The sequence below is a fragment of the Euprymna scolopes genome, chromosome 23, assembly GCF_053919585.1.
Source record: "Euprymna scolopes isolate OS-2025 chromosome 23, ASM5391958v1, whole genome shotgun sequence".
NCBI lineage: Eukaryota > Metazoa > Mollusca > Cephalopoda > Sepiida > Sepiolidae > Euprymna > Euprymna scolopes.
Window position 1 is genome coordinate 530,086 of NC_136504.1, and position 26,058 is coordinate 556,143.

The 26,058-nt window shown below is 30.0% G+C and overlaps 1 protein-coding gene across 6 annotated transcripts in view; it reads left to right on the forward strand.

Moving 5' to 3' along the window:
- LOC145245715 (uncharacterized) overlaps nucleotides 1-10,921 on the forward strand; it is a 341,671-nt gene extending 330,750 nt beyond the window's left edge. For 4 of the 6 annotated variants that reach the window (XM_080107247.1, XM_080107252.1, XM_080107251.1 and 1 more), the window contains one exon: nucleotides 9,629-10,157. In XM_080107247.1, the coding sequence (XP_079963373.1) occupies nucleotides 9,629-9,785 (157 nt within the window). In that variant the 3' untranslated portion in view covers nucleotides 9,786-10,157. Of the gene's footprint in view, nucleotides 1-1,874; nucleotides 1,897-9,628; nucleotides 10,158-10,774 lie in introns of those variants that run through there. The other 2 variants (XM_080107250.1, XM_080107249.1) reach the window with 2 other exon arrangements.
- The last annotated feature ends 15,137 nt before the right edge of the window (nucleotides 10,922-26,058 follow it).

Sequence of the window (26,058 nt, forward strand, 5' to 3'; positions counted from 1 at the left end):
ACAGTCCACAAATAAATAAATATTACTGGAATTATTTTTTAAAATGCATTAAAAAATCCTGCTGTATATCACAGGATTATTTTGTTAAAAATCCTATATTTTTCAAATTACTGAACGGTTTGTTTTTTTATGAAAACCCCAATTTCGGCGCATTGAACATGTTTTGTTTTAATAGTAAATAGTATTCTGTGTTCAGGAAAGTACGAATGGTGTGTCATGAGTGCTGCTGAACGTAATTTAGATAGTTCTGTTGAGTATGCATAAATAAAAAATGTAAACAAAGTCTAGAGGAAATGTAGATATTCCGGAAAAAGGCAGTTCTGCCAGGTTCACACTAACCCAATTTCTGTTGCTGGATGATGTGATGTGCTTGAAAGAGCTTTATAACCATTCAAAAATCATGTAATGTTATTTCTTAATTTTGAGTTAGCGTATGTTAACAGGCAATCAGAACTAACCGGATTATTTCAAGTCTTATTGAAGAAAGAACTAACAGTAAATGTATGGTATGGGGAGAAAAAATAAGCGCAGATGGTGTCTTCTTAAAAGTTGTTTCTTATGTAGAGGATTTCCCTGTTATGTTGAAGATGAGAATGAAAATACTTTTTATTTTTTTATTTTTTTTATTTTTTTACATTTTCACCCCAAACAAGGCACATTGCCACTTTGGTGTAAGGGGCTACTATCAGGACATAAGCTACTGAGATACTATGTAGGGAGTTGGGTAGCAAGATGTCGGTTCACGTTACACTTAACCTTCTGCATGTCAGTACAGTTGGCGAAGCAGGGACCTGGAATGGAATTCCAAAGTCTAGCGGTTGTGGGGAAGAAACTACTGGAGTAGAAAGCTCTCTTACATCTAAGGATCTGTGTGTAGGGGTGGGATTTAGCTGCTTGTTGGGTTTGTCGAGGGTATTTATGTCGTGGGGGCACAAGTGCTCACATTTCGTCAGAGCATTCACCATTAAAATACTTGTAGAACAGGCAGAGGGATGCAACATTTCGTCAGTGGGACAGAAGCTGAAGCTTAGATGACAGTTCAAGACCTATGAAGTTGGAGACTCTCTTTTGAACCTTGTCTAAGAGCGAGAGACTAGTAGTAGATGCATCAGCCCAAATATGGCAACAATACTTCATACATGGGCGAATGGTGGCCTTATAGAGATACAGGATACTTTCGGGCGTGAGTAGCTTTCTAGCACGGTAGAGAGAGCCTACCTTCCTCACAGCAATCCTGGCAATGCTCTCAATGTAATTAGCGAGTGGAAATCGTGCTACCATCATTATGTATTAATTTTGGATGTGACGTTCCAAGGAATTGTTTGATAACTGATAAGTTGTGAAAAACCGACAACAGATAGTGACTAGTAGTCTGACCGTTTTGAATTTGTATGTAGCATTTGCAAAGCTATAACTCTTTTTCTTTTTTCTTTTTTTTTTTTCTGGAGAGGAATAATGGTTTCCATTTTATTATAGAGATTAAACAAGTTTTTGTTGAACCGTCCTCATAAATAATCAAATTCTACCTAAATTTACACCATTGATGATTACTATACTACCACCTTACATTCATTAACCCTTATCCTCGAATGGTCTCGGGCCTTGACAAGGGGTGACTCCGAAGTAAAAAGAGGGGGGGTAAACTGTTCACTTATTTAGAATTGTCTCCTTTCATGTGAACCCTCTTAATTTGATTCTTTAAATGTAGTTAGGTTATAAAGAAACCGTTTTGATTTGATGTTTGTGTTTTTTTTTAATTTTAAGGAGAAAATGGATCACGTTTAAGCTTATTTTTTTTTTTTAATTTAAAAAAATTGTTTATTAAAAAACAAACTCAAACGCCTACTCTATCAATTTGGTATAATGCATTTCAGTTCTCAGTGGAGAAACAGCAAGGTATGTGAATTCATTCATAAAAAAATTATCATTTTTTTGTCTTTTTTTCTTTTTCTTTTGCTAATTCTACATTATCATCATTAAAAGCCAAATCCCAATTGTTTCTTAACTGTTTTCTTATTTTTACTCTAAAATGTGTTTGTTACTTATGCTTCTTTCTGGAAACCTCTAAATAACAAAATTGCTAAAAATAATTTGGCATAAAAGTATCACTTCATAAGTTTAAGAGAAAAACGAGTGATAATCGTTTTTCTTTTTTTATTTTTAAAGTTGGAACAAAATGGAAGGTGGGGGGGGGGCTAAATTTATTTTTCTCATATCTGTATAAGAGCCAGGTTTGCCCTAAAATAGAATACTCTTGTCACATCTGGACAGGAGCTGCTTGGAGCGTCCTATCTTGCCTTGGTAGTTCAAAACCGCCTTTGAAACCTAGGTGATGCCCTTTTCTCTTCCCTGCAACCTCTTTCTCACAGAAGAGACGTCACGAACCTGTTTCTGCTCTATTGCTATTTTCATGGCAAGTGCTCGACTGAACTCCAATCTATGGTATCCCCCTGCCAAACTTTCACAAAAAAACACTTGACTAGCTACAACCACTATATATGATACACTCTCTATTTGTGCCTAACTAAATCTAAACATAGATTCCATGAACAAAGCTTCTTTCCCAGAATTGCCTGCCTTTGGAACATTGTTCCGCTGTCCTGCTTCTCAGTTGAATACAACATGGTAGACTTCAAATCCAATGTAAACAAGTTATTGTTGAGCCATCCCCATAAATAATCAAATTCTACCCAATTTACACCATTAAAAAAAAAGAAAATTAAACAATTACTACACTACCACCTTGCGTGCATTAACTCTAATCCTCAAGTGGCCTTGATAAGTGGTGACTCCCTTGTAAAGAAAAAAATGTATTTATAAAATCCTTTAAGTATTTTTTTTTTTTTATCAATTCAAAATTTCATTAAATTTTGAGTCATAAAAAAACTCAGTCAAATCTGAGAAATGTATTTGAGTTTTTGTGTAATTCAGATGTGTAATCTACATAAAAATTTTTTCATTATTTGTGTTACTGTTTTCACGTTTCGGCTGATACTACTTCAGACCTTCTTCAGGTATACATTTTCAAATTCCGGAACCTGTATGTAACTTCAAACTGAACCCTTTACTTAATTCATGGGGGTTGATTGTCCTCATTTCCTCAGCTATGATCAAGTAAAAGATCAAGTTTTTTTTGTTTTAATTTTATTCTTTATGTTGAGGATTCAATCTCAAGCATCCAAAATTACTCACTTGGAATTGATTGATACTAAATGCTTTTATCCATTGAGCCATAAATCAAAATTCCATACAGATTCCAGTTTTACAAGATGCACCTGAAGCTCAGAGATTATATCAACCGAAACATGAGAATAATAGTTTGAATGATCCATCCTCATCTCAAAATTTCAGAAAGAAAATGTTTTGCTCAATAGTTAATATCACTGAATTACTCATTTCCAACAATTTTTTTTTTTTTTTTTTTTACTGCAATTCATCTCAAACAAGGCACAGTGCCTTTATATTGTGTTTTGACATAAGACCATCAATGATAACCTGGATTTTTCTCGTCTAAGAAGGATTTGATTACATTAAGTAATACTATACAGTATTATTTATTCCCAGGTCATGTCAAAGACCTTAGAGATATCTAGGACTATTGCCCTAGCCTCTTCTGCCTTATCTAATGCATAGTATATACATTCAAAGATTACAGTTAGGGTATCTGCAATAGAACGAGCTTACTTAAATCCATACTGTAGGTTGGAAAGAAGTTGAAAATAAAAATCACAAAATGCTTTTGGACATGTAGACACTTACAAACTTATCCAAGCAAGTCAACAAGACAGAAAAATCATAAGTTTTGCCGTCTCAGCAATCACAAAGTAAAGATAAGGGGAAACAAAAAAAAAAAAGCAAATTTATGGAACTTGCCAGAAAATTGGAAGGAATATGGATGTGAAAAAAATCACTATAATCTATGTATTAATACCGTAGTTACTTTTTAACATATGTGTGTCACGGTTTCCATATTATAAATTATTGGATCAGGAGATCTTATTTATTAAACAACAACATTAAATTAGTATATAGACACTAATTTAATGTTTGTGGTATGTTATCATCTTCTATCCTCTTGTTTAATAAATAGGATCTCCCAATGACTGAAGACACAATGTAAAAAATATATATATTTTAATAAAAATAAAAAAATGTCGCTTTTGGGTCTTACATGAAACTAGAATATACCTTCTTAATCTTCTGGCTAGGATCCCAGAGTAGTATCTGTTCTGTCTAATAATGGTATAATGATATTGTGGGGTTTCCATTCACATTGGCCATCTATACAGTTGAGAATATGTCACAGACTCCTATAAGGATATTGGAGATAAACCGTAATAACAAGATATATTCTGACACTACTTTAATCAAATTGCTTAGATAAATACTTTTACAGTTCTTACAAAAGGGCTACAATAATACAGCAGGTTTCCATTCACGCTGAATGTCTACAGAATGCCCAGCAGCAATATATAACATATGAAAGATGCCACTGTGGAATTTCCACAGGTCTCAGTAGTAGCAATAATTATAGGAGCACTAGAAACAGTCACAAAAGAGTAGAAGAAAAAAACTAGGAGAAATTGGAAACGAAGGGCAGATTAAGATCATACAATAAACAGCAATGATGAAAACTGCTTAAATTTTCATGGAAAATCTAACCAACAAATGCTAACCTGCTACAGATAATTTTAGGTAGGAAAAGAACAAAACATAGAAATAACATTACACAAGCTCAAAGAAAGTGAAAACAGCTAGAAATAATAAAATATTGAATTATTTTTAATACACATCTAATTATTACAAATTTAACAGTAATATTTTTATGATAAGAAAGAGACTATTTTAAGGATTTTAATTCTTACAATATATATATATATTAAAATGTTAGAACGTCTTTATTTTTTAAAATGTACTTGATAAGTAAATTTATGGTCAAAATAAAGTAGTAAGTAAACAAATTTTAATTTTATGTGTAATTTTTTTTTTAAATAATCAAAGATCTTCATTTTACTCATGCTTGTTAGAATTTTTTTAATGAAAACTAATCAGTTTTATAAAGAAATAATTTAATGGTGTCTGTTTTGAGTAGCTATTTTTTTACAAATTTTATTTTATTTTTATTAAAACAATTTTTTAACATCATAAATCAGTGTTTGATAAAAAAAAAAAAAAAAAAAAAACAATTCCATTATTCACAGTCAAAAAGTGCAAGAATTCTTGCATTTCACGATAACTTTACTGAAACAGATAAAGTTGTAAAGTTTGAGTTAATAAATTCTAATCCTATGGATTTATTTTTTTTTTTTTTTTTTTCATTTAAATATATTTAAAAAAATGATGTTTTATAATAATTCGAAACCAAAGTTTCCTTCTTTTTAATTAAGAAATATTTGGGTATTTCGCTGTTACTGCTTGTTGAACATTTTTCATCTTTTTGTTTTACTAACAATTTTTCTCATCTTTAGTTTTACTAATTTTTTGCCATTTCAAATTTAATGTTTACACCTTTTGTTGTTCTGTTATGAAACAAAATTCTTTTCCCAACTTTTTAATTCTAGATTAGGTTGATTTAAAAAAAAAAAATTTTTTTGTTTGATTTTTTTTATTTACTGTTAATATTATGTAATATCGACCTGGTTTCCCACGAGGACATGTAACATTTTAGTTTATAAGGGAAGGGGTGGGGACAGTTTTGCACTTGGGGGTGAGTTTTCGAAAACAGCTAAATATTCAATCTACTTTTGAAGGTACTGCCACAGAAAATGTTGGTAATATTAAGTACAATTTAATTATTGTATTTTTATGTTGAACTTCCATATTCAATCAGTTTTTTATGTTATGCAGGTCTGTTCAGTACTAGGAGGTCCACTCTCACAGGCTTTACTTTTTCTCCAAGGAGGGGTTAAGTTATTGCTCATTGTCTGAAGTTTCCCTACTCGGGAATGCTTCCAGAATGCACTTATTCTAATGCAGTGTCTTCTCAAAATCACATCTAATCTTGTGTCTAACCTCCTTGCAAGGTGGTAAAAAATGTTGACTTTTTTTAAACATGTGAAATTGAGTTGATTATCAATTTTGATTTCATTGTTAAATTATTTTTTCTTGTCATAAAATTAATTTTATTGAATATTTGTAAATGGAACATCAGATTATTGGGAAATTATTTTATCTTTAATCTTTTTTGTTACCATCTTTCAAATAAATATTTCAAACAAATTTTATTCAAAAATGGACAAGAATTGACTCCTAATGATTAAAAAAAATAAATACAAATTTATTTTCTACTAAAATCTTAATTTGTGTTTTTATGATTAAAAATAATACTTATTTGCTGATGTTGATTATTACCAATAATTTACCATAAAGGAAAACATTGGAATTCAACATGGCATTTCTGCCCCTCTTTACTTGCCTTTCTATAAAATCAGTTACATACAAGGTTATTTTGTTTTGTTTTTTTTTGTTGTTGTTTTTATGTAGAAAAAAAAACCCTGCTTTCTAAAACGTAGCTCTCTGGATTGGGACAAAAATTAAAATCGCCTCAGTCTAGAAGCATTTCTCCTACACTAAGTAAGCACAGAAAGATGACATGTAGTATCAGAACCTACACTTTGCTAAACTAGCCAAAAGACCATGGATACAATAATACATAAAAACAGATCTCTATAGTTTCATTTTTTTTTTCTCTCATTTTGTAGCAAAGAGCGGAGGACAGCTCACAATATAATTACACCTATTATATCACCTGCTTTTAAATTTTCCATAAGGCTTTCTTTTTATTTGTTTGTTTGTCAAATGTGAAGAAATTCATTAGTTTAGCCAAGAAACATTTTATGTGTATGTGTGTGCTAAGTTGAAAGTATCTAATTATCTGCCACTAATGTAATGTAATTTTGTAGAGAAAATGGGTTTGCATATTTAATTTCAGTGTTTTCATATTAGTAAATAATCAATGTGATCTAATATTTGTTTTTATTCAAGAAAATAACAAATTCTGATTTTTGTATAAAATAGGTTGTTTGGAAGTAATTCTAACATTAACAACAAATCCAGAATTTCCTCCATTAAACTAGGAAACCATTGAAGTAATATTAATTTTATTTTTTCACGTCATCTCACCCCCCCTCCTTTTTCATTTAACTTTTATTTGTTTTGCCAGTTGAGTTGCCTTTTTAAAACATAAAACAATTTAATATGAACTTTCAGGGTTATTTAAAAACATAATTTAAAAAAAAATGCACTGGAAATTGTACTAATAAGTTAAAAAAGAAAAATAATGACACAAGTTTTTATCAATTTGTTTAAACAAATTTTAAAATCTTTCTTACACTTTGTTCACCGGGTATATTTGCCAGGTAGTTTTTTGAATTCTTTTTCATGAATCAAGCTGCTTCTATAACAACTGGAATGATAGAGATCTTAAGATTCCAGTTTCTTTTCATGTCATACATAAGACTTTGGTATTTTGTTATCTTTTCCTTTTCAGCTCTGTTTAACCCAGTATCATTGGGGATACTAACTTCAACTAAGGTTGCTTCTTTCTCCTTGTCCCATATCACTATGTCAGGTTTTATGGCTCCTTTTCTAGGTATATAGCTGTAGGAATTGGATAGTCATAGTGGATAGTGTATGACTTATTTCCAACTGTTCTTTCTGGTAAACATGTTCCCAGGACTTGCTGCTGCATTCGATATTCAACTTTTTACAGATCGCCCAGTGGAGATGTTTACATATGCCATTGATGTCAGGTGGCTCATACATAGTATGCAAAATGCAGTGATTGGTCAATCATATTTCAAAATATATGGATTATCCAATGAGAACGTGTCTCACGAAAATATAAAGTGTTTAACTTAAAATATCAAGATTGAAAAAAGCAATAAGAATAATGCTGCAAAAATATTTAACAAAATGCCTTCCCGATATACGCAGATAGCAGTGGGAGTCGATTTGAATTTGAGTGAAAATTCCTCCAACTGTTATGTTTTCTTTTTGTTTTAATACTGAGCACAACCAAATATGAAAATCAAAGAACTTGATCGCAAATAAATTTTTTTTTCCTAATAACATGGATCAATATGTGCCAAATGAAACAGATTTTTATATTTAGTATTTATATCCCCATTCCTCAATATAGATTTAAATAAGCGTTTCCCAATAAGACATAAAAAAATACATAATTTTTTGTTGTGCCATTCTATCAGAATATATGAGAGAAAGCGAAAATGTAGCAGATAAATTTAACTCATCAAAAGTTATGAACAGTTCAAAAACACATATAAACCACAATCATAACAAATGAAAAAAATTACACCATAATCATAACAAATTAAAAAAATTAAACCACAATCATAACAAATGAAAAAATTAAACCACAATCATAACAAATGAAAAAATTAAACCATAACCATAACAAATGAAAAAATTAAACCATAATCATAACAAATGAAAAAAATTAAACCACAATCATAACAAATGAAAAAAATTACACCATAATCATAACAAATTAAAAAAATTAAACCACAATCATAACAAATGAAAAAATTAAACCACAATCATAACAAATGAAAAAATTAAACCATAACCATAACAAATGAAAAAATTAAACCATAATCATAACAAATGAAAAAAATTAAACCATAATCATAACAAATGAAAAAAATTAAACCATAATCATAGCAAATGAAAAAATTACACCATAATCATAACAAATGAAAAAAATTAAACCATAATCATAACAAATGAAAAAATGACACAATAATCATAACAAATGAAAAAAATTACACCACAATCATAACAAATGAAAAAATTACACCACAATCATAACAAATGAAAAAAATTAAACCATAATCATAACAAATTAAAAAAAATTACACCACAATCATAACAAATGAAAAAATTAAACCATAATCATAACAAATTAAAAAAATTACACCACAATCATAACAAATTAAAAAATTACACCACAATCATAACAAATGAAAAAATTACACCACAATCATAAAAAATGAAAAAATTACACCACAATCATAAAAAATTTTAAAAATTACACCAATCATAACAAATTAAAAAAATTACACCAATCATAACAAATTAAAAAATTTAAACCACAATCATAACAAATGATAGAATTTAAACCACAATCATAACAAATTAAAAAAATTTAAACCACAATCATAACAAATGAAAAAGATGAAATCATAATTATGACTAATGAAAAAAATTTAAATCATAATTATAACAAATAAAAGAAATTTAAACAATAATTATAACAAATAAAAAAATATTTAAATCATAACAAAAAAAAATCATGATGTAGTTTTTAATTGAATAACAGTTAAAGAACACATTCAGTGCAAATCTGAAACTATTAAATTCTGTATGATGTCTGAAAGATATTTAAAGAAATCGTTAAAATATTACCAAACTCACAATATGAGAATTGGAAAAATGCTGATTGCATTTGCAATGTAGTTTTATTTGTTTTTTCTTTTATCTAAAAAGCAAAACGAAATTTTTTTTTTTTTTTTCATTTGAGCAGTTATTACCAGCAATTTTTTTTAATTGAAAATTAAAAATTTTTTTTTTTTTTACTTTTATCTTTTTATGTCTATTGTGCTTGTAGGGTTCGAAGCAGTTTACCAAAACAGTCAGGACCTGTAAATGGTAACGAATGCTACTTTTGGCGAACAACCGGCTGTCAGTTTGCAGATAAATGTCATTATCGTCATTTTCCAGACCACAAGGGTCTCGACCTGAAACCTTGGCATAAAGTGAAGTGATGCAGATGATGATGATGACGTCATCATCATTGGTGAGAATGTAAAAGAAAAGATGCTGCTGGAAGAAAATAATTTTAAAAAAGAAGGGACTGAGAAAGAAGAAATTGAAAGGAACAAAGGTTTAAAAAAGAAACAAAAAATATTTAAAAATATAAAAATTATAATAATTTTTTTTCATGTTTTTTATAAATACTAAATATAAAAGAAAACATAACAATCAAAGAAAGACTGGCTAAGAAAGGACAAGCTTTCGTCTCTCGGCTCATAATTACACAAACTTGTAATGACTTTTATTTTTTTATCTTTTAACTGATAATTCTAAGACGTTTTAATAAATTTGAAGTAAATTTTCTGTCATTCAACTACCAACAATTTTCTGTTAGTCTTTCATACAATACAAAATGCACACACAAATGTCTATTGAGACATGTACAGATATCATTCATTTTTGTATATTTAGTTTGAACTCTTGTATCTATAAAACAAATGAGTTGTGTATTTGTGTATGATAGACATAAATGATGATGCAAGCCTTGTTTACCTTTGGGTATAGCTTAGTGATTGCAATTTAGGATTAAAAACAAGAGATCTATTTCCAAGATGTGTCCATTCAATCTGCACTTGTCAAACTTAAACTTGACTGATAGAAAGGGCCTCTTAAGAAAATGTGTGATAGACCACTGAAAACGCTATTTCAGACTTAAGCTTGACAGACCGACAGATAAGATGTGTGGTTTTAAAAGTGCAATTTTAAACATAAGAGTCTCTATTAGATATGATTGAACACATCTAAAGATCTCTAAATTTCTCCCTTCACTTGGCAAATTTTTTCCTTCTAAACTTTCTTGCAGGAATAATCCTTTGAGATCTTCAAAACTTGTGTCCATATTATCAACATGAAAGCTGTTGTTTAGACAGACGTTCATTTGCTCGCAAAATACAGTGTTGTGTTTCTCTGTAATTTTTTTTTTTTTTTTTTTTTTACACAGAGAAAATGTTTCAAGAAAATCTCACAGAAATCCAAATAAAGAAAACTGAGTGAAAAGACGGTCAAAATGTCTGAATCAAAAATGAAGGAAAGTAAAAGCTAAAACATAAAAATTAAAAAATAACCAAATTTTGATAAATTTTCTTCAAATTAACATTTAACAACCACAAAATCCATTCGATCGGTATTGCCCACCATCTCTCATCTTTTACCCACAACATTTCTCTCAACAAGTATGCAAAGATATGGAAGCTTCTACCCAACTATAAACCAACTAATAGACAAAATTCTTTCAACATTTTTATTTTAATTTTTATCATTTTTTTTTTATATATTTATTTAAATGAAAAAAAGTTTTAAAATTTTAGAAATTATTTTGTATTTAACTTTATGGCTCAGTGTGTTCTGTGTGTAAACATATTTCATTTTGCAAACCAAATTATCGCATGAGTAATTGAAATCCATATCAATGATAGAAAAATCCATTGGAAGCTGCTCCTCATCTGACCCCGAAAAATCATAAAAGAAGGCATGCTAATAACAAAGGAGTAAAGCACATGTATGCCACAACACAAATGAATTAAAAAGCTTAGTATATTTTATTTATTTGTAGACTATTATCCTAATCTTCATAGTTGTTGTTTCACTATGTTTTGGGCAACTATTCCTCTGGCCCTCCTCGGGTGACCAGATAAGAACGAAAACTTGGATTTATAAAACCAAAAAATCCAACCTTGATTGCCCTTCAGGGCCCGTGGTGCAGCAGACAGAAGCATTAAATTTCTACAGTTCCAGGTGAGCATTGTCTGAAGATAGTGGTTTCAATCCTACCCAAAGTAAGCCAGAGGATTAGTTGGCCAAAAACAACTATGGAAGGCAGTAATTACTGAGGATACAGTTAAAAGACTTAGCATTCCTATCCCATCACGGTTAATAACCATCTGAGGAGGGCCAGAGGAATAGTTGGCCGATATGTAGTGAACAACAACAACCATGAAGATGAGGATAAGTCCTCAAATAAATAAATAAAATATACAAATTACTCATCTCAAAGGATCCCAATTAAAAAAATAATATAGCTCAGGTTTTTTCAGTTTTCTTTCTCCTACATTAGTCGCCCTTACAAAATTCTAGAATCTAGTCTATCATAACTATTTAATGCATTTCTAAAAGAAAAACTGAATTCATATCTTTCATATTAGTGAAATTAATGCAATAATTCAACTTTGATTTGAACACACCAAACTAAACTGATCATTTACGATATTACCACTGAATCAATTTCACATCAATGAATAGGCACAGTCCAAGCACACATTGCATATCATACTTATATTGGATTATTGCTTTTAATATAAGAAATTCAAAGCTAAGATCTCGAGTAACGAGACAAAAAGATTTCAATATGGAAGAACTGGATTGATATTGAAGAAAACATTTCCAGCAACTTAAATGCATGTGTTGTCTATGGTTTCTTCTTCAAATTTCACTTTGTAGGCACAATTTTCTTTTCTTTTACTAAAATGAATAATTTGAATAACAAATTTCTGTTTTTATTTTCTGAACTGGTCATGTGTAGGAACCTACACACATGAACATATTCTACAATATTTTGCTTCCAAGTAGAAATTCAAACTTGGGATGAATTTAATTGTTGAGTATCACTCAAAAGGAGATAAACTAGACATTTTATTTAATGCAAGGGACCACAATAAGTCTTTATTATTACTCAAACAATTACAAAAAAAAAGGAAAGAATCAATTTAGTAAAATGTATTTTTTACTTTATTTCATTTGAACAAAATCTGATTGTCATTTTTTTAACAAAACATACATGGTGTTACAATTTTCCAAATGATTGATATTTTCTGTTTTAATAAAATTTCTTTTATGCTTATAACTGATAGTAAAAGTATGGAAGTAAATGAATAAATAATTTAAAAAAAAAAAAAAAAAAAAAAAATCAACCATGACTATTTTAGGATAGAAATAAGCTTTGCAAGTTTTGTGAAAATGAGTAAAATTTACATTTTAGGTCCAAGTGTAATTTCATCTGTAATCTTTTCCAATATCTTATTAATCAATCTTATTTTTAGATCTTGTTACTAATTCTGCCTTAATTAGCTGTCGTCTGGGAGTTTAGTTTTGGTTTTATTTTTTTTGTTTTTTGTTGTTTTGACTATACTGTTTGTTTCTTTTTTTTACCATTTTTTTATATGATTTTGGAAGTTACATTTAATTGTTACATTAGCATTTAGTCATTAAATTAATTGTAACAATTTTTTATAAAACCATAATTTTGTTAAAGTAATGTTATTATTTTTTAAATTATAATTTAAAAACTTATTGGATGTAAATAACTTCCAAAATTTTCAATCTTTTAATTAAATGATAACAAAAAAAAATTTAAGTAAAATATGATTATACAGCAGTTTAAACGTTTCTGAATTCTTTTTAAATTTTGAAAGCTCATAAAAAAAATTCATTGTTATTAAAAAACTGAAATAGTGGATTTAATTCTGTCATTAGACTTTTTTAAAATAAGATTTTTATTTTTATTTATTTTATATTTAAATAACATTAAATAAAAAATGTGAGAAACAGACATACACACAAATAGTAGTCACACCATTTAATTAATATAAAGAGTATTCAAAAATCTCTGGGCTAATTCCATTTTCTGCTTCCATATAGAATTGTTTCTAATCTATATTTTTTAAAGGCATTTTTAATGCTATTTTTCACTTGTTTTAATAACCTTTTTTTTGTGTTGTTTCCTGACATAATTGACAATCAAAATGGTTGTACTTTTTCTTCTAATTAAAATGTAATACTTTCAGTTGACAGAAAAAGCAGAAGAAAACATTCCCAGATTTTAATTATCTTTAATTTTATGAGTAACAGTTCTCACCCAGTTAAAGGATTATTGTTTTCATTTATGAATCTCAACACATTTTAAAATGTCTCTAGTCAATAATTACAGTCAGTATCTTACATTAGGCTGTATCACAGGCTACACATTATTAATATTTACATTTGTGTATTAAAATGAAATGAAAAAATTTGTTGCTACAAAAAGATACCTTAAAAAATGATGAAATTCTGATAGTGAACTTTTTGAAAATAATAAATGATATTTTTAAATTAAAAAAAAATTGTTTCTGATGGAACAAATCCTCAAAAAGTATGAAAACTTGTTTTTGGACTTTGCATAACTTTTTATGATTTTTGATTTAAGACAAGGATTTTGGGCTCATATTGTGTATAAATATAAAAATAATGTTGTAGGATTTTAAAAGACAATTATCATTACCAATGTTTTGTCCATTTTTTTTTTATCTTAACAATTATTCTGCTATGTTTTACATGTAATTTTAATTTTGACTTATTAACTTGAAAGTTTTTATTTTTAGACAACTTGGATTTTATAATTTTAAATTCAAAAACAAAATTACAAATCTCTTTTGGGATACTTTTGTTTAGTTGACAGTTTTCAATTAAACAAAAGTGGAAATTAAAAAAATGTGGAATATTTAGCATTTAAACTAAAACATTTTTTTTCATATGAAATATTTTTTTTATATATATTTTGAAGTTTTGTTTGAAAAGTTCTTTGACAATATAATTTTCACATAATCAGACATGAAATTTGAGAAAAATTGAATTAAAAATGCAAAATTTTACTTCATCTTTGTAGTGAGGTAAGTTCAATATTGATTTGTAGCCTGAACTTGATATGGAAGTTGTTTTGTTTTTAAAATTCTACATAATATTACACAATAATTTGCACTTTAAAATTTTTAAATGATTTTTGCCTTTTGTTCTATTCATTCATGTATTCAATTTTTATTTCGGATGAGCTTATCGAAAAAGTACTCAACAATCACCAATGATTCAAAATCGAACCCAATTATTTAAACTTGATTAACAAATAATTAGCATCTGCTTTTGGTTCATTTTTTTCAATCTGTCAACTCAGCATTCCTTATCAGGTAAAAATTATGTGCTTGATTTAAAAACTTTTTTTTTATTTTATTTTAACAAAGAAGGGAACTGTATTGATAATGATTACTATAAATTTAGATGAAGAAAATCTAATTTTATAATGAAAAATAATCTTAACATTTTTTAGATATTTAAAAGAAAAGTTTTCCTTTTGGATATAACACATGAATTGTTTTAAAAAGATAGCTGAACCCATTATGAACCTTTATTCCACTCACCTATTCTCTCTCTCAAATAGTGCTCTCTTTCTTTCAAGTACATGCTCTCTCTCAATTATGTGGTCTCTCTCTCTCAAGTACGTACTCTCTTTCATATGTATACGCTCTCTCTTATATGAAAAGAATGATATTAATGTAGTACAAAATGCACTTGATTCAAAACACTTATGTCAACAGCTTAAATAAGTCTCTCATGCTTTTTCAGGCCATAATATTCAATCTAAAATGATTTCCAACTTGGAGAAAATCATAATTCCTGCTGAGAACATCATGTGATCAGAATTTTGTTGTCCACCCAAAAAATTCCGATTCCATTTCAAAACTTCAGAAATCTTTATTATGGGATAAGAACATTTGTTATTATTTGGTTGGCCAGTGAATTCTGATCATATGGCATCTCGAAATATGATTTTTATTTGAATATTTTGAACTGATGAGACTTTGGTTAAAGCATGTGCACAATCATAAATGATTGTATAAATAAAAAAATTTTACTAAATAAATATATCGCTCTACATTTTATAGAGAATTCTTAAATAAACACTAAAAGATTCACTGGATTCTTTTTATCCAAACTCTGTATAAAAAAACATCTGGAATGATAAGAAATATGTATATATGTAAGTGTTGGGACGATTAACTGGAATCAGAAAAATCAGGACATTTTAAAGTATCAGAATTGGAAAAATTTGTGTCTAATTTACAATGCCAGAAAGGATTTCATTAATGTGTTTTTTTTTTTTAACTTAATTTTTCCCTTGCTGGTACTAATGATAAAATGATGATTGGTTATTGATTTTAAACTACCAGTAAAACTAAAATCTATACATTCTGGCATAAGTGTATTTTTTTTTTATGTTTGCAAAAATATATGCACATATTGCATCAGTTTTTACGGTAATCCCCCTCCAAAAAAAGTTACAGCTAGACATTTTGAAAGAATCAAAATCTGTAATTGTAACAGAATTGGGGGGAAAATATTGGAATTGTCACATCACTTATATATATATATATATATATATATATATATATATATATATATATTCTTATATATACCAATCCTTATTTAAGAAACTCAATGTAATTACAGAACAAGATTGAGAATAAATGACACAAACTATATTCCAAAATTCATGATGTTGACCATCTTATAATTTATTCCTTTAATTCAGTTGACTTATACAATACTGATTGATATAATAATTGATTGATTTTGCACTACAAAACAGGATACTGTCAAGAATTGTATAAGTCAACTGAATTAAAGGAATAATTTTGGAAGATAGTTTTTTTTGTCATTTATTTTCTCTCTCTCTCTCTCTCTCTCTCTCTCTATATATATATATATATATATATATATATATATATATATATATGTATGAGACAGTTTAGAAGTATTAAAAAGAAAAATATGCCAACTGAAAAATTTTCTTCATTGATTCATGTCATTAATGTTTCAATCAAGAATGTTGCATTGAGAACAAATAATCTTAAGTGGTATTAGACAAATCTTTTGAATGCACATGTAAAAAAATGTTTGAAATAATTTCTTAAAAAGGAAAAATTTTAATTTTCAGAGTTATGCATTCATATAAGAACGTACGTTTGTTTGCCTTTAATCTGTTTGAAAATGGTGATTTTTTCTGTTTCAACAATTATTTTTTAAAATACTATGCATACTAGCAGGGAAATCCAACATTACTCTGGATTGAATGAGAAGCAACGAATGTCCTGCACTTCTTATACTTTTGTCATTGAAATCAATGAAATCATTTTTCGATCAAATCAATTGCTTACTCTAGTCAGGGACCCACTGCGGTGAACCAGGAGGAAGCTCCACCTCTCTCCCTGCAGTGATTTAGTCCACAATATACTGTAGTCTCGTTCGTACTGTAGAGAACCTACTGTTGATTTTATAAAATTATTTTTATATAATGGCTTGAATTAAAGTTTAAAATGCAAACGTCAAATATCATGGTTCAATTGTGCTCTAAACTAACACATTCATCTTGAATGTGCCCTTGTCTTATCAAAGAACCTACTGTTGATTTTATATGCCAGGCCCTTCTGCTTGTGCAGTGATAAAACTTCTCAAATGTACTTGTAGTGTTAACTTTGGTCAAAACCAGACTGTTCCTTCTTTAATCAGATTTTTTCGATTTTTCGATACTTATCGGATGCATGCTGATACAAAACTTATTTAAGAACTCTCTCAAACACATACAGTAGAATTGTGTGAAATTTCAAGAAAATCGGTTTGAGCCATTTCAGAGTCCATAGCGAATGAATTCCCACACACAGACACAGTGCCTTTTTTATATAAGCAGAGGTAGACATATTACTTATTCAGACATTTTGCTCCTACCATTCAGTATTCAAGGGATGGTCTCCAAAACTAGTGATATGAAACTATGGAGAATACTTGAGATATATAAGCAGTAGAACAATATACAGTAAATTGACAGAGTTCAGATTGACTTGAATAAAAATCGAATAGAAAAAGCAAGTATAAAGTCTAATATTCTCGTATCTTTTTATGTCACACAAAGTTTAATGTTAATTATTCTTTATTTTAAAAATTCAATAGAACTATGTATATTTGATACTTTATTTGTGTGTGTGTATAAAATAATTGTTATCGAAGAGTAAATCTTTAACAAACCAAAACTTATCAAGATAAGAAAAACTCAACACTATCAAGGGAAGCAAAAACAATATCAAATGAAAGAGAAGAAATAATAATTATATAGAACTTTATTATAGTTATTAGTTATATATAACTTTATTATATCATGAGAACAATAAGGAAATTTAAATTTCCCTTTAACTTTTCCTTATTGTTCTGATGATATAATAAAGTTATATATTACCTTTATTTCTCATCTTTCATGTAATATTATTGTGCATATATAGTAAGTTATAAAATATATATGGCAATTAAGCTACACAGAATATTCCGCGTTTCATCCACACTAGGATTCATCAGGCTTATTACTACCTAGCTCTACCTATGTATTGAGCACTGTTGAAGTAAATACTTAAAGTTTACGCATAAATTTATACTTTCGTGTATTAATTTATGTGATTAGATTAAGTAATCATATATATATATATATATATATATATATATATTGTGTGTGGTTTTAAACAAAATAAGTTTGTAATTTCCTTATTTCCTTTTATCCTTGTGCTTTTTCTCTGGTCAAGAAGTTATGACTGTGATTTGTTCACTTTTACGAAATTTACTGGTTGTGTTTTCATAAAGTCTGATCTCGCTCCCTCTAATGTAAACAAATGAAGAATAGAAATTGTTCAGGTTTTTTTTGTTTTTTTTAATGCCTGAGATTCAAATATTTCTGACAAATTAAAACTATATTTTTACAATTGAATCCAATCAACTATAACAACAGATTTTCATTCTAAAATGCATTTTTAATTCAATTTTATTTTGATTATTTTGAAATTTCCACTCAGTAATTAGTAAGGTTAAGATCTTGATCCATTTATTACAGAAAGCTTCTTTTTTTTTTCTTTTTTTTTTTACATTAATATATTTGACGCAAATGAAAATATTTATTCTTCACTAAAATTTAACAAACACTTGTAATATTTATTAATGTTAAAAGAACAAAAATGAGAAATTCAAGATATGTGATTGTGTGGGTGGCCATCTTCTTGACAACGGTCACACACATTGCTCCAGTTAATGAAAAACTGTATTGAAATGGTGTCTTGACAAAATACCTGTCCCGTTAAAGGGGTTGGTGTTAGAAAGTGCATCAAGTCGTAAAACTTTGCTTTCATCTCATGTCATGTCAAACATGACAGAACTTCCAACCCCTGGATATGGAAGAAAGGGAAGTAAAACCGAGTCTGTGCATGCATATATATATATATATATATATATATATATATTATCCATGAGTAGGTGTTTCACCATAATATGGCTAATCAGCAAAACACATGTCTGAATAATTATTTTAGAAAGATAAATGCTCCTAGTATATGGGTGATACACTGTTCAAGGGAAATACTCCTCTTTTTAGCATTTAGGAAACGCTTCACCATAGGTATCTGAACTTGTTCATTTTCACTATTGCCAAAACAATAAATCAAAATGTGCATGCATATATATATTGTTTTTTTTTTCTTCAGACATATATTTCTGATAGTTTTTTGGTTTCAATATCAAATAAGCATTTTTTTTTACCTTTAATTTCTACGAAAACATTTGTTTGATTCTCTCCCTTTAACTTGTACATTTTTATTTGACAAGAAAAAAAAAAAGAAACTGAATAATTTATTTTTAATCCGTTTCTCATAATTACTAAACACTTTCCAAAGTGGTGAATAGTTAAGTTTGCTTTTGTTGTCCAAATCATAAAAAACCTTCAGCTTTTATTGCTATTTCTTGTCCTTCTTTGAAAGATTAAGAATAAAAAAGTGATTATACCTTCCACCTCCACTCATCCTTATCTGCCACCAATACTCTTCTCAGTTTTGGTGGGAAGACAAAACATTTCCATGTTAAAAAAAAAAAATTGTTTTTAAATTGTTTTCTAGTTAAAATCTGAATGTGGTTTAGAAGAAAATGCTGTGAGTGCAACTCTTATTTCAGGGAAGAAAGACAAATTAGAGAAAATCAAATAGACAGGATAAGGGCAGACTTGAGAGAATCTGATGAGTTGCACACTGCAAATTTTCCCATATGTGCAGTTATTGTAGGACAAAGGAAACTTCTTTCTCTTCCATAAAAAGGGAGTCTGTGTGTTTGGAATTAGTAAAAGTGATGTCATTTACAACACAATCTTTTTTTTATATCAGTTATATATTTTTTAATTGTTTTTCTAAGAATTGTATTTCTAATTTATTTCTTTTTGTAATTTCCAAATTGGTTGCAATTTAATTTGAAAAAGAAAACTATCCACAATATTCAATGAGTCCATTCGAGTCTTAGTGTTGATTATTATTCGTGCTGGCAGAATATTCTATTGCACATCAGATTTAGGATAAGGCTTTTATTCGTGTCAGTCTAACACTTTAAAAAAAATCTCCAATATCCTCATTGCATAAATATTGAAGGATTGCAATCATTTTTTTTTTTTAATTGCTAAATTCTCATGTTATTTGGGGGGTTTTTTTCATCCAGATTAGAAGTATTTTAAAAAAAAAAAAAAAAAAAGAAAATCCTCAATTTGTTTCAAAGAAAAATGGAGGCTCATTCAAAATGTTATAAATTTGTCACTCTCAAAATGTTTGCGTTTTGTGAAAAATAGCTTCTTTTTTTTTTTTTTAAATCCAAACAAAATGGAAAAAGGATATTTCTTATAAAGATATAGAGAAAAAAAAGCTTTTCCATAAACCAAATTTTTAATGTAAAAATTAAAAAAGAAAATAACAATTGTTTCTATAAATTTGAATTAGAAACTACAAAAAATTGAAAAAAATTTTAATTTTTTTTTTAATCTTTGGCTAATTAACAACTGGCTTGTCATTTCACAGCAAATTGTTGGCAGAAGGTTGCTTCATTGCTTGTCAGTTTTCGCCACTTGTACTGTGCATTCTGTAAAACATCAAATACCCTTTCATTGTGACAGTCAGCTGATGACAAATTATAAGATATTTTCTTTCTAATTTTCAAATTTAGCAAAATTTCTTTAAATGTTTCTTAAAATATTTATCCATTTTGTTCTAATCCAAAAAAATAAATCGGCCATATAATTTCTAAAGTTCAATTTTGGTCATATTTCAAGTGAGGCTTTGGGAACTTTCATAAAACTTCCTTTGCATCACACTGTAAATGATTGTCTCGTAAAAACGTTGAGTTGAATGGATCGCGGGAAAATACTCTCGTTCTACTCCCCCACACCCTTCCCTATTTCTATATTTATATGCAAGAGAATAAAACCTACAACTAAACGAGGTTTTTTATTTTCAAACTTTTGAAAATTTCTCATTCTAAATGTTTGTTTCGTTCAAATGAATGCCGTACGTTCATCAACGAATGAGCCTTGACAAAGAGGCAACAATGTGTATGCATCATACATGGTCTTTTATTTATCCTGTGTCAGCTGACTTGTTACCATGGATACTGAAGAGAAACGGTTTCATTCTGACAGCCATTGTGTAGCCACTTTAAAACAAAATGTATTTTTCTGTTCCTGTTCGAATCTGACATAATAATAAAAGTTCCCTGTGGGAGCATTTATTTGTTTATAAAAAAACACCTGTGTTTGTTTTGATATTTAATGTAACTATGTTCTGTTTTTTGGTTGGTCATCATATTCGGTTTAACCTCCGTTTTACATGCATGTGTTTGGAAGCTTTTAGAAATTCACTATCTCTGCCGGGTCTTTAATTATCCTTTCTCTGAAAACCTTCCTTATCACTTTCTCTCATATTTTCTTTGATCTTTCCCTGCCAAATGATCCTGCTACCTTAACTGTTCTGCAACTATTAGCCTAAGAACTTTCATTCTTAAAATGTGACCAAACCAACAAAGTTTTCTGCTCTACTCATACCTTACTATACTGTTCAAGTTTAACCCTTTTGTGAGGTCATCAGAACTAAGCCTTCCTTTAAGACTTGCATAGCACATTCATTGAATTGGTCTCCTATCTCGTGTTATACATATCCTCTACCCTCACTGGCTGGATTTCACTTTCATAAATACATTGAACAAATGCATTGAGGACATTGCGAAGGCTGCTGCAAGGAAGGTGAGCTCCCTCTATCCTGCTAGAAAACTACTCACACCTGAGAGTATGCTGTACCTCTACAAGGCTACCATTTGCTCATACATGAAGTATTGCTGCCACATCTGGGTTGGTGCATCTACCACTAGTCTCTCTCTCTCTCTTGGATAGAGTCCAAAAAAGGGGTCTCCAATCTAATAGGTCTCACTTTGTCAGCTAGGCTCCAACCCCTGTCCCATCAACACCTCCCTGCAAGTATTGCAAAAAACCTAACGTCGTCATCTGCCCTAACAAGGATATATGTGACTGGGGACCGCTTGTAAGTTTCATCCTTCTATGGAACTTCCTCCTTTAGTGGAAGATAGTTAAACCCACATAGGATTAATGCTGTTTCCATTCCACATCAATATCTGTATCAATCAAATATGCTTTCTCCATATCCAAGTTTTTTTTTGTTTTTATTTTTATGGAAATTATTTCTAACAAGTCATGACTACACTTAATGTAAGGAGCTAAAAAAAAAAAAAAAAAAAAAAAACCTTCAAGATAAAAAAAACAAAAAAACTAGCGAACGATAAGTGTTATATAGATAGGCTCCAACCCAGAAAACAGCAATTCTTCTCCTTTTGTCAGAAACATCACTCATGGAATGTGAGGACTAAAGGAGACAATAAGGAAAGTGAGATTTACGAAACTGTTGAAAGTAAACCGAAGATCCACTTTCGATTCTGCTAAAAGTTCCTATCTATCTCTATTGTCTTACACTTCTCACATAAAAACTGGACATTCTCTCTCAATGTCCTAATTCGTCTGCAGCATCTTGTGTAGCACATGGTTTACAAATACCACAGATAATTGAGTTTCACGTGACTCCACAAACTTAGCAAGGAATTTTCCTCTTTTGGGGATTTTTTCAACACTACAACCATTAATCATTACTTTGGTCTTGGAAACATTCACTCTCAAACTTTTACTTTCCAGAGCCTTCCTTCAAGTTTTTTAACTTAACAAGTTAACCTTTCATTGTTTGACAAGCAAGCACTTGGTACCATTTTTTGGTTTGTCCAAGAGCAATTGAAATCCAACCCAATTCCAGATTGTACTTTTTCTATTGCACTGAAGATGGTAAGATTGCAAATGTACATGTCTATTTAACATATGCCAGATAGTGAATTGAGAAAGTGTAAGCTTACAGCTAACTTGATTTTTAAACTTATCTCAGGACATATTCTTAAATTTAGTGATCACTTGAAGGAAGACCGAAGAAAGAGGATATATAAATATGATGGAGTGCAGTTTCATCAAGCTTCTTCACTTCTTCAACCCTGATTTTGAGGGTGATGCATTAGATCAGCTGCAGATCTATATGGCTTGTAGAATATGTGGCAGTGAGCTTCACTTTTAGACCTATTTCTCACTACAGTACTCGAGGATTGTGTGACTAAAGTCTGCTCGGAAACGCAGACAAGTTGAGGAGCCATTGCTAAAAATGGCAAGATACTACAAAAGGGCTGAATGGGAAGCCAATCAGAGATGCTCCATGAACCAATATCTTTTCTCTCCCTGTTGAATAGTGTCAATGAGACAACTGAATGGTGCAAAGCGGGCATTGAAGCACATTTCACAGATGGAAATATTATAGCAAGCTCCACTCACCCTGGTGGTTCACTACAGATTGTGCAGCTGCCATTGCACAAAGATAGTATGTAGTGTGCCTTCTGCCGATTTGTAAATCACAAGAAATACAAATAGGCAAAAATTTATAGATGCTAGAAATCATTGTAAGCGTGAAATAGCCAAAAGAAAGCATGCTGAAATAATCAGGAAATGCATAGAATTGCAAAAGATAGGAACTCATGGTTTTAGGAAAATTTATAGTTTAGTAAATAAGACAACCTGTAATTCCCCGACTATCCAACAACCAGAAAGTTGCATGCACAGCAACCAAAAATGTGGAACTGCTTAGGAATTTGCCTCCAACTCCATCTTAGAGTTGACAAACAACTCCCTCCCAGGTTTCCCCGTGCAGACTGAACCAATGCTTGATGCCCCTTCTCATGTCCGCAATATCATAAAAAAAACTTGGACATCTCCAAGGTATGTGGGCCTGATCTCATTCCTGCTACACTAATTAAGAAATGCTCAACTGAGCTAGCCCTTGTACTTTTCCTCTGTGGTATCAGTGTACAAGAATTCTAGTGAAAGGTACCCTATCAGTGTCCTCTCCCTAAAATCTTTTAGATCTCAATCAATCAAGCACGAGTACACCACCTCGCAAAAGCTAATCTTCTTTCTAACAAACAGTATGGATTTAAACAATGTCGTTTTATTGCAGATATTTTAACGGTCATCTCTGAATGCATATACCATGCACTGGATAAGGCAGGCGAAGCCTGGATTGTAGCCCTTTATATGTCAAAGGCATTTGACAAAGTCTGGCATGAAAATTAAATTGTATGGTATAACTGGATGAATACTAAATATAATTATGTCCTTCTCAGACAATAGGACCATCCAGGTTGTCATTGATGGACGTACATCCAAACAGTATAACATTAATGTGGGAGTGCCTCGAGGGTCTACCTTTGGACCACTATTATTCCTGATATTTATTAACGGCCTTCCTGATAATATTGTCAGAGATTGGTATATTTGCTGATGATACAATGCTCTATAACATACACAGTGGCAGAACGGATGTACACAAATCTAAGACAATGGCAGAATCATTAGAAAATGACCTCCAGACCATAGTGGAATAGGGACGTAGATGGATGGTAGCATTTACTGCCAGTAAGACTAAGCTGCTCTCCTTTAACAATTACAAGAAGCCTTCACACCCACTGATATCCATTACAAATAACACTCCACCTGAGAATTCTTCCTTCAACTTAATCAGCCTAACATTCACAGGCAATATGAACTGAAACAAATACATTGAGGACATTGCGAAGGCTACTGTAAAAAAGGTGGGTTCCCTCTATCGAGCTAGATTACTCACACCTGAGAGTATTCGCCCATGCATAAAGTATTGTTGCCACATCTGAGCCGGTACATCTACCAGTAGTCTTCCCCTTTTGGATAGGATCCAAAAAAGAGTCTCCAATCTAATTACGTCCCAATTTGTCAACTAAGCTCCAACCCCTGTCCCATTGCCACAATGTTGCATCCCTGTGCCTGTTTTACAAGTATTTTAATAGAATGTGCTCTGATGAATTCATTGCACTTGTGTCCACTCAACATACATGCCCTTGACAAACCCATTTAGCAACAAAATCATACCCCTTCACTGTTGAGGTCCTTAAATGCCAAAAAGCTTTTTACTCTAATAGCTTCTTCCCTTGAACAGCTAGACTTTGGAGCTTTTACCATATGAAACCTTTTTTTCTCTCATTTGATCAGCTAAAAATGATGTCCTTTTCTGTTTCTTTAAAAATATTTTTTCAATAAAAGCAGAGTTATGTTTGTCCATGATGATTATTTTGATAAAGACATTTAATTATATTTAAAAAAATATATACATAATAATTATATTCAAAATATAAATGAAAAATAATTATCTTTAAAATATATATATATATATATATATATATGTGTGTATGTGTGTGTGTGTGTATATATATATATATATATATATATATATATATATATATATAATAGGACAACAAGAGTATGAAATGAAGACACAAAACTATATATTGGTATATATAGAATGGATCATTTATTGAATAATGGAATACAGGAAAAATTTGGGGGATAGAAGGGACTCTTTATGTCAGGGCATTTCGAAGCCTAATGCTTCTCATCAGAAGAGTAGAGAAGGTGCTAGGTAGCATGGGGAAGATGCGGCGTCTAGCATAAGGTTCATTAGGGATGAAAAAGATTAAGAGGAATTATAGAATATTGGGGGAAGCTTTATTGAATTCTAAATAAATAAGGAGAAGCTTATTATATATAGTATGATATATAAGAATATATATGGTCTTTAACATAGTATTGAGATTAAGGGGTATATGTATTATGGTTAAATAGGGGGTATATTGTTGCTGCGTGGTAATTTATTTTAACGGTTTGTGGTGTGTCTATTTTCTATGGAGTGGGTAATTTTGATTAATTTTGATGAGTGCCACCTAAACGGCAAATGGTGGCTATAAAATCGCTTATAATTTGGGGGGGGGGGTATGCAGGGTTGTAAAAATGAAAGGTAATATGCGGCAATATATTTATAAGTTTCTACTGTTATGATATAGGGAGTATGATCATAAGGGGGGCAGTCGGAGATTAGGGTGGCAATGACTATCAGTGCGTGTAACTTGATGCAAAAGGTTAAGGATACATACAGATGGCAAAGTGGAGGAGTAAGGAAA